This window comes from Camelina sativa, chromosome 11 (assembly GCF_030686135.1).
Source record: "Camelina sativa cultivar CO46 ecotype springtype chromosome 11, ASM3068613v1".
NCBI lineage: Eukaryota > Viridiplantae > Streptophyta > Magnoliopsida > Brassicales > Brassicaceae > Camelina > Camelina sativa.
This window is the reverse complement of record NC_141890.1, coordinates 33,689,709-33,700,867: the sequence shown is the minus strand read 5'-3', so window position 1 is coordinate 33,700,867 and position 11,159 is coordinate 33,689,709. Positions and strand designations below refer to the sequence as shown.

General features: G+C 37.3%; 2 protein-coding genes and 1 pseudogene across 14 annotated transcripts; 2 read left to right on the top strand and 1 right to left on the bottom strand.

Moving 5' to 3' along the window:
- Positions 1-2,603: 2,603 nt before the first annotated feature.
- Positions 2,604-6,114, bottom strand: LOC104724838 (protein SENSITIVE TO UV 2). 10 transcript variants are annotated; one of them, XR_015572540.1, is made up of 13 exons: positions 5,651-6,112; positions 5,523-5,561; positions 5,308-5,432; positions 5,159-5,176; positions 4,919-4,992; positions 4,503-4,789; positions 4,347-4,415; positions 4,160-4,242; positions 3,783-3,957; positions 3,604-3,710; positions 3,318-3,475; positions 3,033-3,229; positions 2,604-2,949 (listed from the first exon to the last, which is right to left on the bottom strand). XR_015572540.1 is itself a non-coding variant. In XM_010443390.2 (13 exons), the coding sequence occupies exons 1-13, from the start codon at positions 6,044-6,046 to the stop codon at positions 2,703-2,705; spliced, it is 1,971 nt and encodes a 656-aa protein (XP_010441692.2). In that variant the 5' UTR covers positions 6,047-6,112; the 3' UTR covers positions 2,604-2,702. The 10 variants fall into 10 exon arrangements, 2 of the variants coding, with proteins under 2 accessions (XP_010441692.2, XP_010441693.2); XR_015572541.1 differs by having other exon boundaries at positions 3,604-3,697; XR_015572542.1 differs by having other exon boundaries at positions 3,604-3,693.
- Positions 6,115-6,346: 232 nt separating this feature from the next.
- Positions 6,347-9,229, top strand: LOC104724837 (26S proteasome non-ATPase regulatory subunit 13 homolog A). Its single transcript, XM_010443389.3, has 6 exons — positions 6,347-6,691; positions 6,988-7,434; positions 7,616-7,696; positions 8,101-8,297; positions 8,389-8,488; positions 8,830-9,229. The coding sequence occupies exons 1-6, from the start codon at positions 6,542-6,544 to the stop codon at positions 9,013-9,015; spliced, it is 1,161 nt and encodes a 386-aa protein (XP_010441691.1). The 5' UTR covers positions 6,347-6,541; the 3' UTR covers positions 9,016-9,229.
- A 32-nt stretch (positions 9,230-9,261) lies between these two features.
- LOC104724836 (F-box/kelch-repeat protein At4g38940 pseudogene) lies at positions 9,262-10,735 on the top strand (annotated as a pseudogene). Of its 3 annotated transcripts, XR_015572290.1 has the most exons (3): positions 9,262-9,404; positions 9,534-9,720; positions 9,809-10,735. The product of XR_015572290.1 is annotated as an F-box/kelch-repeat protein At4g38940 pseudogene, transcript variant X3 (transcript). The 3 variants fall into 3 exon arrangements; XR_015572289.1 differs by having other exon boundaries at positions 9,534-10,735; XR_015572288.1 differs by having other exon boundaries at positions 9,378-10,653.
- The last annotated feature ends 424 nt before the right edge of the window (positions 10,736-11,159 follow it).

The following is an 11,159-nucleotide window of genomic DNA, read 5'->3' as shown; positions in this document are numbered from 1 at the left end:
AGAAAGTTACAATAAAAACAAAAGTAAGAGTCATGTACTTACCGATACACACAAACGTCCTATTTCAGGATTTTCTTGTATCTTTCTGATGAAAGTGCACACTTGGCGGTCATTGCGAATGAAGATAGGAGGAGAATCTTCTACCATTAATTTCATCCTTGGAAGTTCATAGCTGAGTGAAATCTCTTTAACTAGACCATCAAATCCGAAATCTTCAAAAACAGTCTTAACTAAATCCTTGTATGTGATATTCTCAACAACTTCACAAAGTGATCCACCTTTGTTTGTATCGATGAAAAATCTCCAATGAAGCTTGTCATTAAGTTTCCACTCACCAAAAACAGAGTATATCTCCAACATTCTACAATCAAGCCAACAAAACCAAAATCACAGAACAATAAAACTACTGAATCTGCTAATTCATCTATATAGAGCCATAAGTCACAATTTCTTCCTGAATTTCAGAGAACTCAACAATTTCAAACTCTGAAATCGATGATTGAAGCTATCGATCGAAGAAGAAGAAAGATAACCCAACAATTTCAAACTCTGAAATCGAAGAAGAAGAAAGAGAAATTGAAAGATTAGCCAACGAATTTAGTACCTGACTGAAGCTTCACGGGAAAATCTGAGATCAGAAATGAAGATCTCTGATCGGAAAATTCATCAAGCTTCGCCAGAGAGAAATGTAAGAGAGATCGGGTTTTGATTTTTTTGAGGTTTTTTAAATAATTATATTTATCTCTATTAATTACTCAATATTAAGAAATGCTAGTTTTGGAACATTCCAGCGTGTGTGCTAGTTTTGGAACAAAAACCCAAATTAGTGTTATTTTAGAGTATTTCTCAAATTATAAATAACAATCTATATTTTAATATATAATATATTATTATATTAATATAACTCATGCAACGCGTGAGACTTTTCTTAGATAAATGTGGCTAAATTAAAATAATGAGAAATATAGGGATCATGAGACAAAATCAACATAAGACAACCAGTTCTATTAGCTTGTTAATCTGTAGACAGTTTCACATTTACTACTAGCAAAATGTTTGCATTGTCCTCTCATCGGACATGCATTGCAATTAGGTTTGCTCTTTGTGCAAAACACCTGAAACAGTTATCAAGTAGATTAATAAAACCTCATCATCTTAGATTACAAACCTCATCATGTGAGCTGATTTTGCCATGTGCATATCTGGCTTACCGGAAAGGCAAGATGGTACCGTGTTAGAAGCATCACACACTCTACACTTTTTAGTCCTAGTCCATCAAAGCTCATAAGATATTCTCTATATGGTTGTATAATACATGAGAATACACAATGCAGTACTGAATCACTAAAACTGTCTTATTAATTAAATAGTCATTTTTTATATTGTGATTAATAAAGAAAAAAATAATGTACTTCGTCTTTCAAACTCACTTTGCTTTATCGGGTGGAACATCTCTATGGTCGTTGACCAGTCGATCAAGAAAGCAATGCAATATTTTTCATGTTCAGACTCAAATATTTAAAATGAAGGTTATCAAGAAATTTAACCACATATAAAGATAAAAACTATACTTGTATATGTTCTGCAACCATATGATTCATTCCACATTTGGGCAACGTCATTAACATTCGTTGTTCTTATGGTCTCCCAGTCCACAGTGTCCATTGTCCTTATTGTTTTTTTCTCTTTTCCCTGCTCTACCTTGTGCTTCTCTTGTTAAACTATCCCAATCAAACGCCTTTATTTTTCCTCCTTCAAAACTTTTTTTCCTTTTGCCTTTAAGGTAGCATCATCCATTGGACTAAGCTCTTTGCACAATGAGTCTAGATGCTGCCTTGAGTCAGGACCTGGTGGTTTTTCTGTACCTTCCTGGACATCAAGACTACTCGTTCTTTCATTAATATCTTGGGATCAAAGTCTCTGTCACGAGCTTTTCTCTATGTTTTGTTGAAGCTGCTCAAAATTCCAGGCATCTCATGATTGCTTGAAATCCCAACTTCTTGCCTTGAATTTTCATACTGATTCTTCTGATTGGACCCTCATACTGATTGATATATGGTAATTGTTAATTTGATTAATAATTAATAAAGAATTTATAATTTGCAAACAAAACATGTTGCAGGGACAGTATCAAAACAAAACAAAACAACTTTCCTTCTAATTGGCTCAGATGAGCTGATCTTTTGTTGTCAAAAAAAAAAAAAAAAAAATCATAATTTGATTGGTAAATAAAATCTGACAATTGCTTCAAAATATTACAAACCTATGTAATTAGATTGACAAAATTTAATGATTGTTTGCCAACCTATGTAATTAGATTGACAAAATTTAATGACTGTTTGCTATTGAGCCAGAAACGCAGATGGATGAATGTAAATAAGATGGGAAAAAAACATAAGAGAGTTAATGTATGAATGAAAACCAAACATGTGGTTTGTGTGCGTCGATGATGTTTCTGGATTTCAAATACATCCATCAAAGTGAATGCGTTGTCGGCGAGAAGGGAAGACGAAGGTTCTCGTGGTTTTTTTAAAAGTTTTTTGGCAAACCAAATACGATGGGAGTTTGTCAATATGTAATATATGGCATTTCCTCATAACAAATGTCGGGAAGCTCTCTACTGTTATTACGTAAGATGTTCCTTCAATCAAAATTGCCTCAAAGAACATAACTGTGCTTATGTAATATTGTCACCTTAGAACTTAGAAGGCGAAAACCCGTTTCTTGAAAATGCGGGCTAAATCTACGATTTCGGTATTCCTAATTCTCTCAACACTGTTTTCAGGTTGTCCAAGTAAGTTTCTTTTAGGGGATAATCGTGTGGCTACATCAACCGTCAGACTCGCCATGTCTCTGCTGTTTCTTAGTTCCCTTAGAATAGAAGCAGAGCTTGACAAGCCAGAGACGAGTCTGTTTAGTAATATCAGTATCTCTCTCATCAATAATGTCCTGCGCCAGTAAAACAAATACATGTTAATGAACCAGTTAGATTAAATATATTTAGTTGTAAATCACCCAGGTGAAGAATAAACCTCTCTTTGAAAATTTCTGCTTTTGGATGAAACTCTGTTTCTTCCGAGTCTATTTCCGCAGCTAAAAGCTGAAGTATCAACATTAAAAAGTTGGTATCTTGAGGTAGTTTGTGCTTTGAGAGTAGTTCATAGCCAGAGTTTCCTGAAGAAGCTGCTAAAGCCAAGATCATTATTACACTCCGACAGAGTTCCAGATCCTGAAGTCAAATCAACCGAAATGATGTCTTAGTCCAAACTGCAGTAAACTACTTGACAAAATAGGAGTTTTCTTTGGTGTTTTTGTACCTCTGATGTCTTTCTAGGAGAAGTCAAACAATCTGCTAAACCTTCAAAGATTTTACCAAATGCTTCCAAAGCAAAGAGATTTCCTTCACTGTCGTTTTCGGTATCTGAGGAGTTCCTTCCCACATGGAGAGAATCAAAGCTGTCCAACAGTTTGGGGCCTTTGAACAGAAAATAAAGAAAGTAACGAAGTTAGAGAAGAAAGAAGAACAACTTTTGCCAAAATGGTTACATCATAAACAAATGCACCTCAGACTAAATCGGCAGTTAATAAAGTGATTGAACTTACAGTTGAGCAGCAAATAAAAAAGATGCGTAGCTTCTTTCCGTACATGTATGCCGCCACCTTTTCGTAAATGTAATGAAATGCTCCCAAACACTTCCTTGGAGACAAAACTGGTCAATTAAAGTTATATGAATGCAGATGTTAGAAAAACCAAAAAAAAGAAAATGGTTTTGAGTGCTTACTTACGTTTCCCTCTCGGTATAAGCATTAGTGCTCATCACGATTATGTTCATTATCGCCAATGCTTCCAGTTTGACATCCTCTTCGGCTCTTTTACTGGCAATTTGATTCATCAATTCAAACAGAGAATGCCAGTTTGCATCCCAACTTGGCTGAGCGCTATCAGTATTTCCTTGACTATTCATAAAAGGAGAGGAAAAAACGTATTTTATGAGCTTACCATATTAAGGTATATAGTAACTTCAACTAATAAGTAATAAGGGAATAAGGGATCATGAAAAAATCATTACGGTGACGATTTATTGTAAATGTAAGCATTTAGAGCAAATAAATATTGGAGAAAATTAGAAAACTAACTCCAGATAGAAAGAGTAGATACCTGGTTTCATATCTCTTTTCAACACCAGATATATGTTCCAACAGCACATGTAGTACATGCAGAGATCTATGAACAAGAACAGCCTGCACAACAGATGAATAAATAAATTCACCAAAAAAAGGAGAATATAAAAAATATCCAGAAAGCTACAACTTGCAGATACAGCTTTGAATCTAAATTGACTTACATTCTCCACTTTACAAAGATCAAGTAGTGGTTCAACCAAGGTCTTCAAATTTACAAACCCATAGCTGATCTGCAGCAGACATAGGCGGTTTACTTAGATAGTGTGACCAATAACTTATATATCGAACAAGTATAGTATTTGAACTAAATGCCACACCGTTGTTATTGCAGAGTACAAATGATAAACTTTTTCAGATTCTAAGGCTTTAGAAGATTGCATATCTGACGAGGCTTTCGCTTCCTGTTTCTCAATTTCTTGGCTAGGCGTACTAATTTTCATAAAACTGAAGAGTATCTGGAGATCTGTTGAACAAGCCAGTAGCAACTCTGAGATTAGATTTTTCCTTGGATCTTGATAGTTTGAGGTGCACCAGATATCTAGCAGTTTCTTTGAAAGGTCAGCATGATTAGCCAGATCCGCCTGAACACCAGTGGTCTTGAAACCTATTTTACGGCCAAAGCAAAAAATAATGAGTAGATAAATAACCAAGAAATTTAGAAAAAAAATCATTTCACTCAAATAGAACTTCAAAAGCTTCAAACTTTTTATTTCCAATATCAACATTCACATACTTCTTTTATCATCCAACCCTGTTGTAGAGTCGATATCTCGATGATTTACTGAAGAAGTTGCAGCATCTGGTTCCCTGTTTCACAAGAGTACTTCATTAGACCATTATTGGTGATTTGCAACAGAGATAAAAGTACCCGCAAGCTAATGAACAGTAAAATTCCAGTTCTCCAAAGAGGCGATCGTAAAAGGTGTGAGTAACCGCCAGCACCCCAGTTACTCAACATGACAAAGAGTTTCACCTTCCAGCATTGCAAACACTGAAAATGGTTGAAACCTATTCATGATATATTCTAACAATACTATATATATATATATATACTTAAAGGCAAAGCTAACTAAGATGATTCATTTCACCTCCTAATAACAGAAGAGAACAATAGTCACTTACACGTTTGTTCTCTTGAAAGAAGAAGCATGAACTGTTGTAGAACGTTGCCCATTTTTATCAGCACACAAGTTTCTAGACTCTGTTTCTTTGTTTTTCCCCTTTTTAAGCTGAGAACATTCTTGTTCCTGGAACAATCATAGAAACTTTCAACACTAAAGATTGAAATAGTTTAATTTAAATAAAACTGAAAAAAAAACTCAAAGATATGAACAAACCAAATCAAGCAATTGCTTCGAGACACGCCCAAGCTCCTTCTGTTTATCATATAAACACCACAAGAACAAAATATGAGAAAACTACATTTTCCATCTTTTAAGTAAATCGCAGGGGACGAAACCCTAACCTTTAAGCGATCAATTTCGAGATCTTTCTCACTATCACAGCGAAGATTAGAAGAAGTCGGAGGAGAGATTGGTTTACGAGCAGTAGTAATTGTAGAGTAATCCATTAACGCGTCATTGAAACCCCCTCCTCCTACTCTTTGAGAGAGTTCTCTTGGTGGAGAATAACTAGAGAAAGGATCACGAACTCGAATTTGTTTCCGTTGTCCCGTGGAGGATTGTAATTGCATAGGGTGATATACAGACGATGAAATCGTCGTCGTCGTCATCTCCGGGGCCGGTACAGACAATGGAAAAGGCGGAGGAGGTAGGCCGCCAAAACCATCGGCATTCATGGTGGCTTCGATAAACTCCACGCATTCCAGTAACTCGTCATCATTCAAGAATTGCTCATCCATCTCTCTCTCTCTCTCTCTCTCTCTCTCTCTCTCTCTATCTCTCTCTCTCTGAAAGCGAGTGAGTGGGGAAAGAGAAGAAATCGAAAAACGCCACTAGTTGTTGTAGGAGGAATGACCCGACCCGGATTAAAACCCGGGTTCAGTGATTTGGATCCGGTTAACCATAAAACCCGATTTAAACCTGAAAATAACCATTCCGGTTTTGTTCTGGTTTCAAAATATTGTCCGGTCATACCGAACCCTAAATTACAAATCGACAGTATTGTAGTTTTTTAAATTATATAAATGTCTCGCTAAAATGATATATTTTATACTTTGGTCCCGGTAGTTTTTTATTTTATTTTTAAATTAAAAGGATAATCATCAATATAGCAAAAGAGGAGCACAAAGGGTTTTTAGGATTTGTTTACACAGAGCTGTATTATAGGGAGATCGAGAGAATTCGCAAAACTCGTTTCTTCCTCTTCATCGTCGTCTTCGTTCTCTGTTTCCGACATGGCTGCTCTACAATACTTGGAATCTCTGAAAAATGCGCATCCAGAGCTCGGTGAATGGTACAATTCCATAGCAGATCTGTATCAGAAAAAGCTCTGGCATCAACTCACCCTTAAGCTCGAACAGTTCATCGCTCTCGCTGTCTTCCAGGTCTTTATTTTTGGCTTCTCCTCCGTTATAATGATTGGTTTCCATATCTATCCGGGTTTAATACTGCTCCTTGGAGATTTTAGGGTTCATAGATCTCGACAAATTTGGTAGAATCTGTGTGTTTACTTCGGAGTAACAGGAGTTAGTGATCTGATTTGGACGATGGTAGGGTTTTCGAATTTAGGAGTTAGGGTTTATAGTTTTGCTGAACTTGCTTCGTAAGTTTTCAAGTTTTGTTATTCATCAGTTTTAAATTGCTTCCAAGTTCGTGTGTTGATTTTAAGTTTTGATTTCAGGCTGGTGATGCGTTAATTCAGTTCTATCACAATTTCATCACTGACTTTGAGACGAAGATCAATCTCCTGAAGCTTGCACATTTTGCTGGGGTGGTCTCCCGACAGTACTCTGAGAAAGAAGCTGCGGTTAGCTATCTTGAAAGCGTGATTGAGAAACTTAGAGCTACTAAAGAGCCTCGGATTACTGAGCCAATCATTTACATAGAAACGCAAAAAGCTTTATTCAAACTTGAGCAAGGTGATCAGAAGGAGTGCAAGAAAATCTTGGACGATGGAAAGAGCTCTCTTGATAGTATGACTGACATTGACCCATCCGTCTATGCCAACTTCTATTGGGTGTCTTCTCAGTACCACAAGTTCCGTCAAGAGTTTTCTGATTTTTACAAAAGTGCTCTACTTTATCTAGCATATACGTCTGTGGAAGACCTCTCAGAATCGTTTAAGCTGGTATGTCACTGCAACTTAACGTATCTTGTTCTAGTGTTTTGGTTACGAAGTTTCCTTTTAGCTAGTGAATAACAAAATTGGTGAGAATTAGAGGAAACTGGAGAAAAAAGTGGTAACTACTGTAGCTTCCTTGTATTCACTAATCAAATTGCTAAAATCAGATCATTTTTGTTTCTATCAGGATTTGGCTTTCGATTTGTCACTTTCCGCTCTACTTGGAGAAAACATCTACAACTTTGGGGAGCTGTTAGCCCATCCCATTGTAAGTTATCCTTCATCCATGTTATAAGCCATTGCAAACTTTTCCGGTGTAGATAATAGGTTTCTTATTGATGTTTCGTTGCTCCGGGTTGGCCCAAAGTGTTTGTGAACACAGAGTGTCAGAGACAGTTGAAAGGCTCTCTTACATGTAGTATTACCTCTCATGCTATAGTTCTGCTTAGAATTGTAAATGGCTCTGTTACATGTAGTATTACACTAATGACAGTTGAAAGGCTCTCTTACATGTAGTATTACTCTAATGACAGTTGAAAGGCTCTCGTACATGTAGTATTACTCTAATGACAGTTGAAAGGCTCTCTTACATGTAGTATTACCTCTCATGCTATAGTTCTGCTTAGAATTGTAAATGTCTCTCTTACATGTAGTATATTACCCTGATGACAGTTGAAAAGTATCCTTGGAACAAATGTGGAATGGCTTTACCACATTCTCCAGGCATTCAACCATGGTGATTTAGTTCAGTATCAAGAACTATGCCGCGTGCACAACGCATCCTTGATTGCCCAACCAGCGCTGGTTGAGAACGAGAAGAAGCTATTGGAAAAGATTAACATTCTCTGCCTTATCGAGATCATCTTCAGGTAACTTCTTCTCTAGGTAGTAGTATCTCACTCCACATCATATAAATAAACCATATTGTGCTAATTCTGTTACTTTTCAACCGGACTTCAGCCGACCTGCTGAAGACAGGACCATTCCTTTGAGTATCATTGCTGAGCGAACTAAACTTTCCATTGAAGATGTTGAGAACCTTCTCATGAAGAGCCTTTCTGTAAGTATTAGTATCTCCTTGCATCTATCTTTTATTACCCGTCAATCTGCAGCTACCAGTTTGAAGACTGTTGTGATCGAGTAAAGAGTTTTGTCGAGTGTCCAACGTAACGATACTGAACTAGTTGTCATTCGATTAAGAACAGCATCGTAAACCTCACTATATGCATTTTTGCTTTTGTAGTGTCTCTAGGTTTATGTATCTGCTTCATATTGGGTAATTTTAGTCAGAGAACTCAATGTTGTTGACTAGTTTCGCTCCCGACTTGTATACTTAGAAATAAAATGATTTTGTATGCTTATGAATCTGTGGAATTTAAAGTGGAAAAATGTATGATTCAGGTGCATCTGATTGAGGGAATCATAGACCAAGTGAATGGAACAGTTTACGTCTCATGGGCGCAACCGAGAGTACTAGGAATTCCACAGATCAAGGCTTTGAGAGATCAATTGGACAGCTGGGTCGACAAAGTTCACACCACTTTGCTATCTGTTGAAGCCGAGACACCAGATCTTGTTGCAGCGTAAGAAAAACCCTTCTTCACTTCCTCCTTTTTAAGCTACTAAATGTAATACCATCTTCTCCTCTGGGATTAAATGCAAGTTTTTTTTAAAAATATTTCAGTGGTAGAAATTACAATTACTTTTGAACCTTCTGGCTCCCTTAAGGATTTGATTTTCTTTCTTGTTCCGTTTCAAGATGCTATGAAATTCTCCTTAATACACATGTCCTTAATCTGTATATTTGTTTAAGTCCTCTGATCGAAACTTTAGGTGGGTTCTACTGGGCTTAATAAGGCCCATTACATTCGACTTATGGCATGCATCTGTCTGGTTCGCCTCCTTTACCAAAACCAGAGCAGATCGGTATTGACTATTGACTGAGACTCACAAGTCATCTTCCAGATTCGATTCAGGTGAGTAGGTAAATTGCTCATTTGAGCTAAAATTAGAGATTTTTTGTGTTTCTCTCTTTCTCTCTCGTATGGATTTGTTGTGCGGCGTTCCTCTCTCGAAACGACCATCTCCAATTGCGTCACTTCCAGATGAAATCGTCGTGGATATAATAGCGCGTGTATCAAGATCCTATTACCCAGCAATCTCTCTCGTTTCCAGACGTTTTCGATCAATCATAGCGTCTCCTGAGCTATACATGAGACGATCATTGTTACGCTGTGCCGAACACTGTCTCTATGCACTCCTCTACAACCCTAAAACCTGTGATTACCGTTGGTACGTCCTCCGCCGCAACGGCTTTGTACTTATCCCTTGTCTTCCTCCTATGCCTGCTCATGGAAACTTTGTTGCGGTTGGTTCCAAGATATATGTTTTGGGTGGTGTTTACGACTCCAATGCGACTTCGAGTGTCTTAATCATCGACTGTGCGTCTCACACGGTGCAGCCTGTCTCTAGCATTCCCAAGCCTATGGATGATACGGTCGCTGGCACCATCAACGGGAAGATTTACGTGATTGGTGAGTGTGAATTGTCTAAAGGTGTGGTTTCAAAGAGGGTTATGGTGTTGAATAAAGAGAAACAAATGTGGGAGCCTGAGATGATGATGAATCCAGGTGTGAAGATAGGTCAATTGTGGTCTGGTTGTGTGGTAATGGAGGGTAAGATTTACATGAGGGATTCTCTAAATAGCTTTGTTTACGAGCCACAGGAGAGGAAATGGGAAATGGAGGAGATGTTGAATTCTAAAAAGTGGGAGTATGCGTGTGTCGTTGATGATATGTTGTATTACTACGATTGTCGCAAGAACAAGTTAAGAATGTATGATACAAAGCACAAGTGTTGGGGAGTGGTGAGAGGTGTGGAGAGAACGTCGGGTGAGCCTGAGCCGAGTCGTCTCAGTCTGCCAAAATCTTTATGGTGGTCATATACCATGAGTTGCGGTGAGAAACTGGTTGTGTTCTTGCCTAAAGAGAAAGACAGGACGAAGACAACAGGGATTTGGTGTGCGGAGATTGCACTCGAAAGACGCCAAGGAGGAGAGATTTGGGGTAAAGTTGAGCGGTGTGATGCTGTGATTAATGGTGATTTTTTCTTTGTGAGATGTTTAGCTGTTATGGTTTGATGCACAAACCCAATATGTGCCTTACACAAAACACCACTGCTGTGCCGTACACAAAACACCACTATTATTTGCTGTGCCTTTACAAATCCACATGTCTAACATCTGCTGATGTAGGCAAACCATGCTGCCACCTCACATATCTCCGAAGTAATAATAACTTTTACAATATTTTAGTGTATGGAACAGAAAAAAAAAAAAAAATACTAACCATTATTGTGTTTATAACTTTATAAATTCAAAGTCGAATTATTAATTATATATATATATATATGCTTTTAGTTAAATAAAAAAAGTTGTACTATGTATACAACCCATTTGTGTATTCAACAGAACTTATAATTATAGGAATCCCAAAAAGAACAACTGTGATCAAAATGGCAGAAACCACATGGCCATGAATCGTCTTGTCTGTACGATGATTCACCATTTTCTTATAAAATTTCGATGAACATTATTGTCCCTTAAGTTTTTGGCCTAAATGAAAGATGATGAACTGAACTTAAAGCAACATGCAAACCTTCTTTAATAAAATGTCCAACGTACACATATATGGATTCAACTTGGCAGAACCAATATGTCGAACTTTACAGTA

Coding starts and splice junctions, on each gene's coding strand:
- LOC104724838 (XM_010443390.2), bottom strand. CDS start 6,046: ATGGATGAGCAATTCTTGAATGATGACGAGTTACTGGAATGCGTGGAG. Junction 4,243..4,346: donor ATCTTTGTAAAGTGGAGAAT/GTAAGTCAATTT, acceptor TCTGTTGTGCAG/GCTGTTCTTGTTCATAGATC. Junction 3,711..3,786: donor GCTTATACCGAGAGGGAAAC/GTAAGTAAGCAC, acceptor TTAATTGACCAG/TTTTGTCTCCAAGGAAGTGT.
- LOC104724837 (XM_010443389.3), top strand. CDS start 6,542: ATGGCTGCTCTACAATACTTGGAATCTCTGAAAAATGCGCATCCAGAG. Junction 6,692..6,987: donor TCGCTCTCGCTGTCTTCCAG/GTCTTTATTTTT, acceptor TTTTGATTTCAG/GCTGGTGATGCGTTAATTCA. Junction 7,697..8,100: donor AGCTGTTAGCCCATCCCATT/GTAAGTTATCCT, acceptor CCCTGATGACAG/TTGAAAAGTATCCTTGGAAC.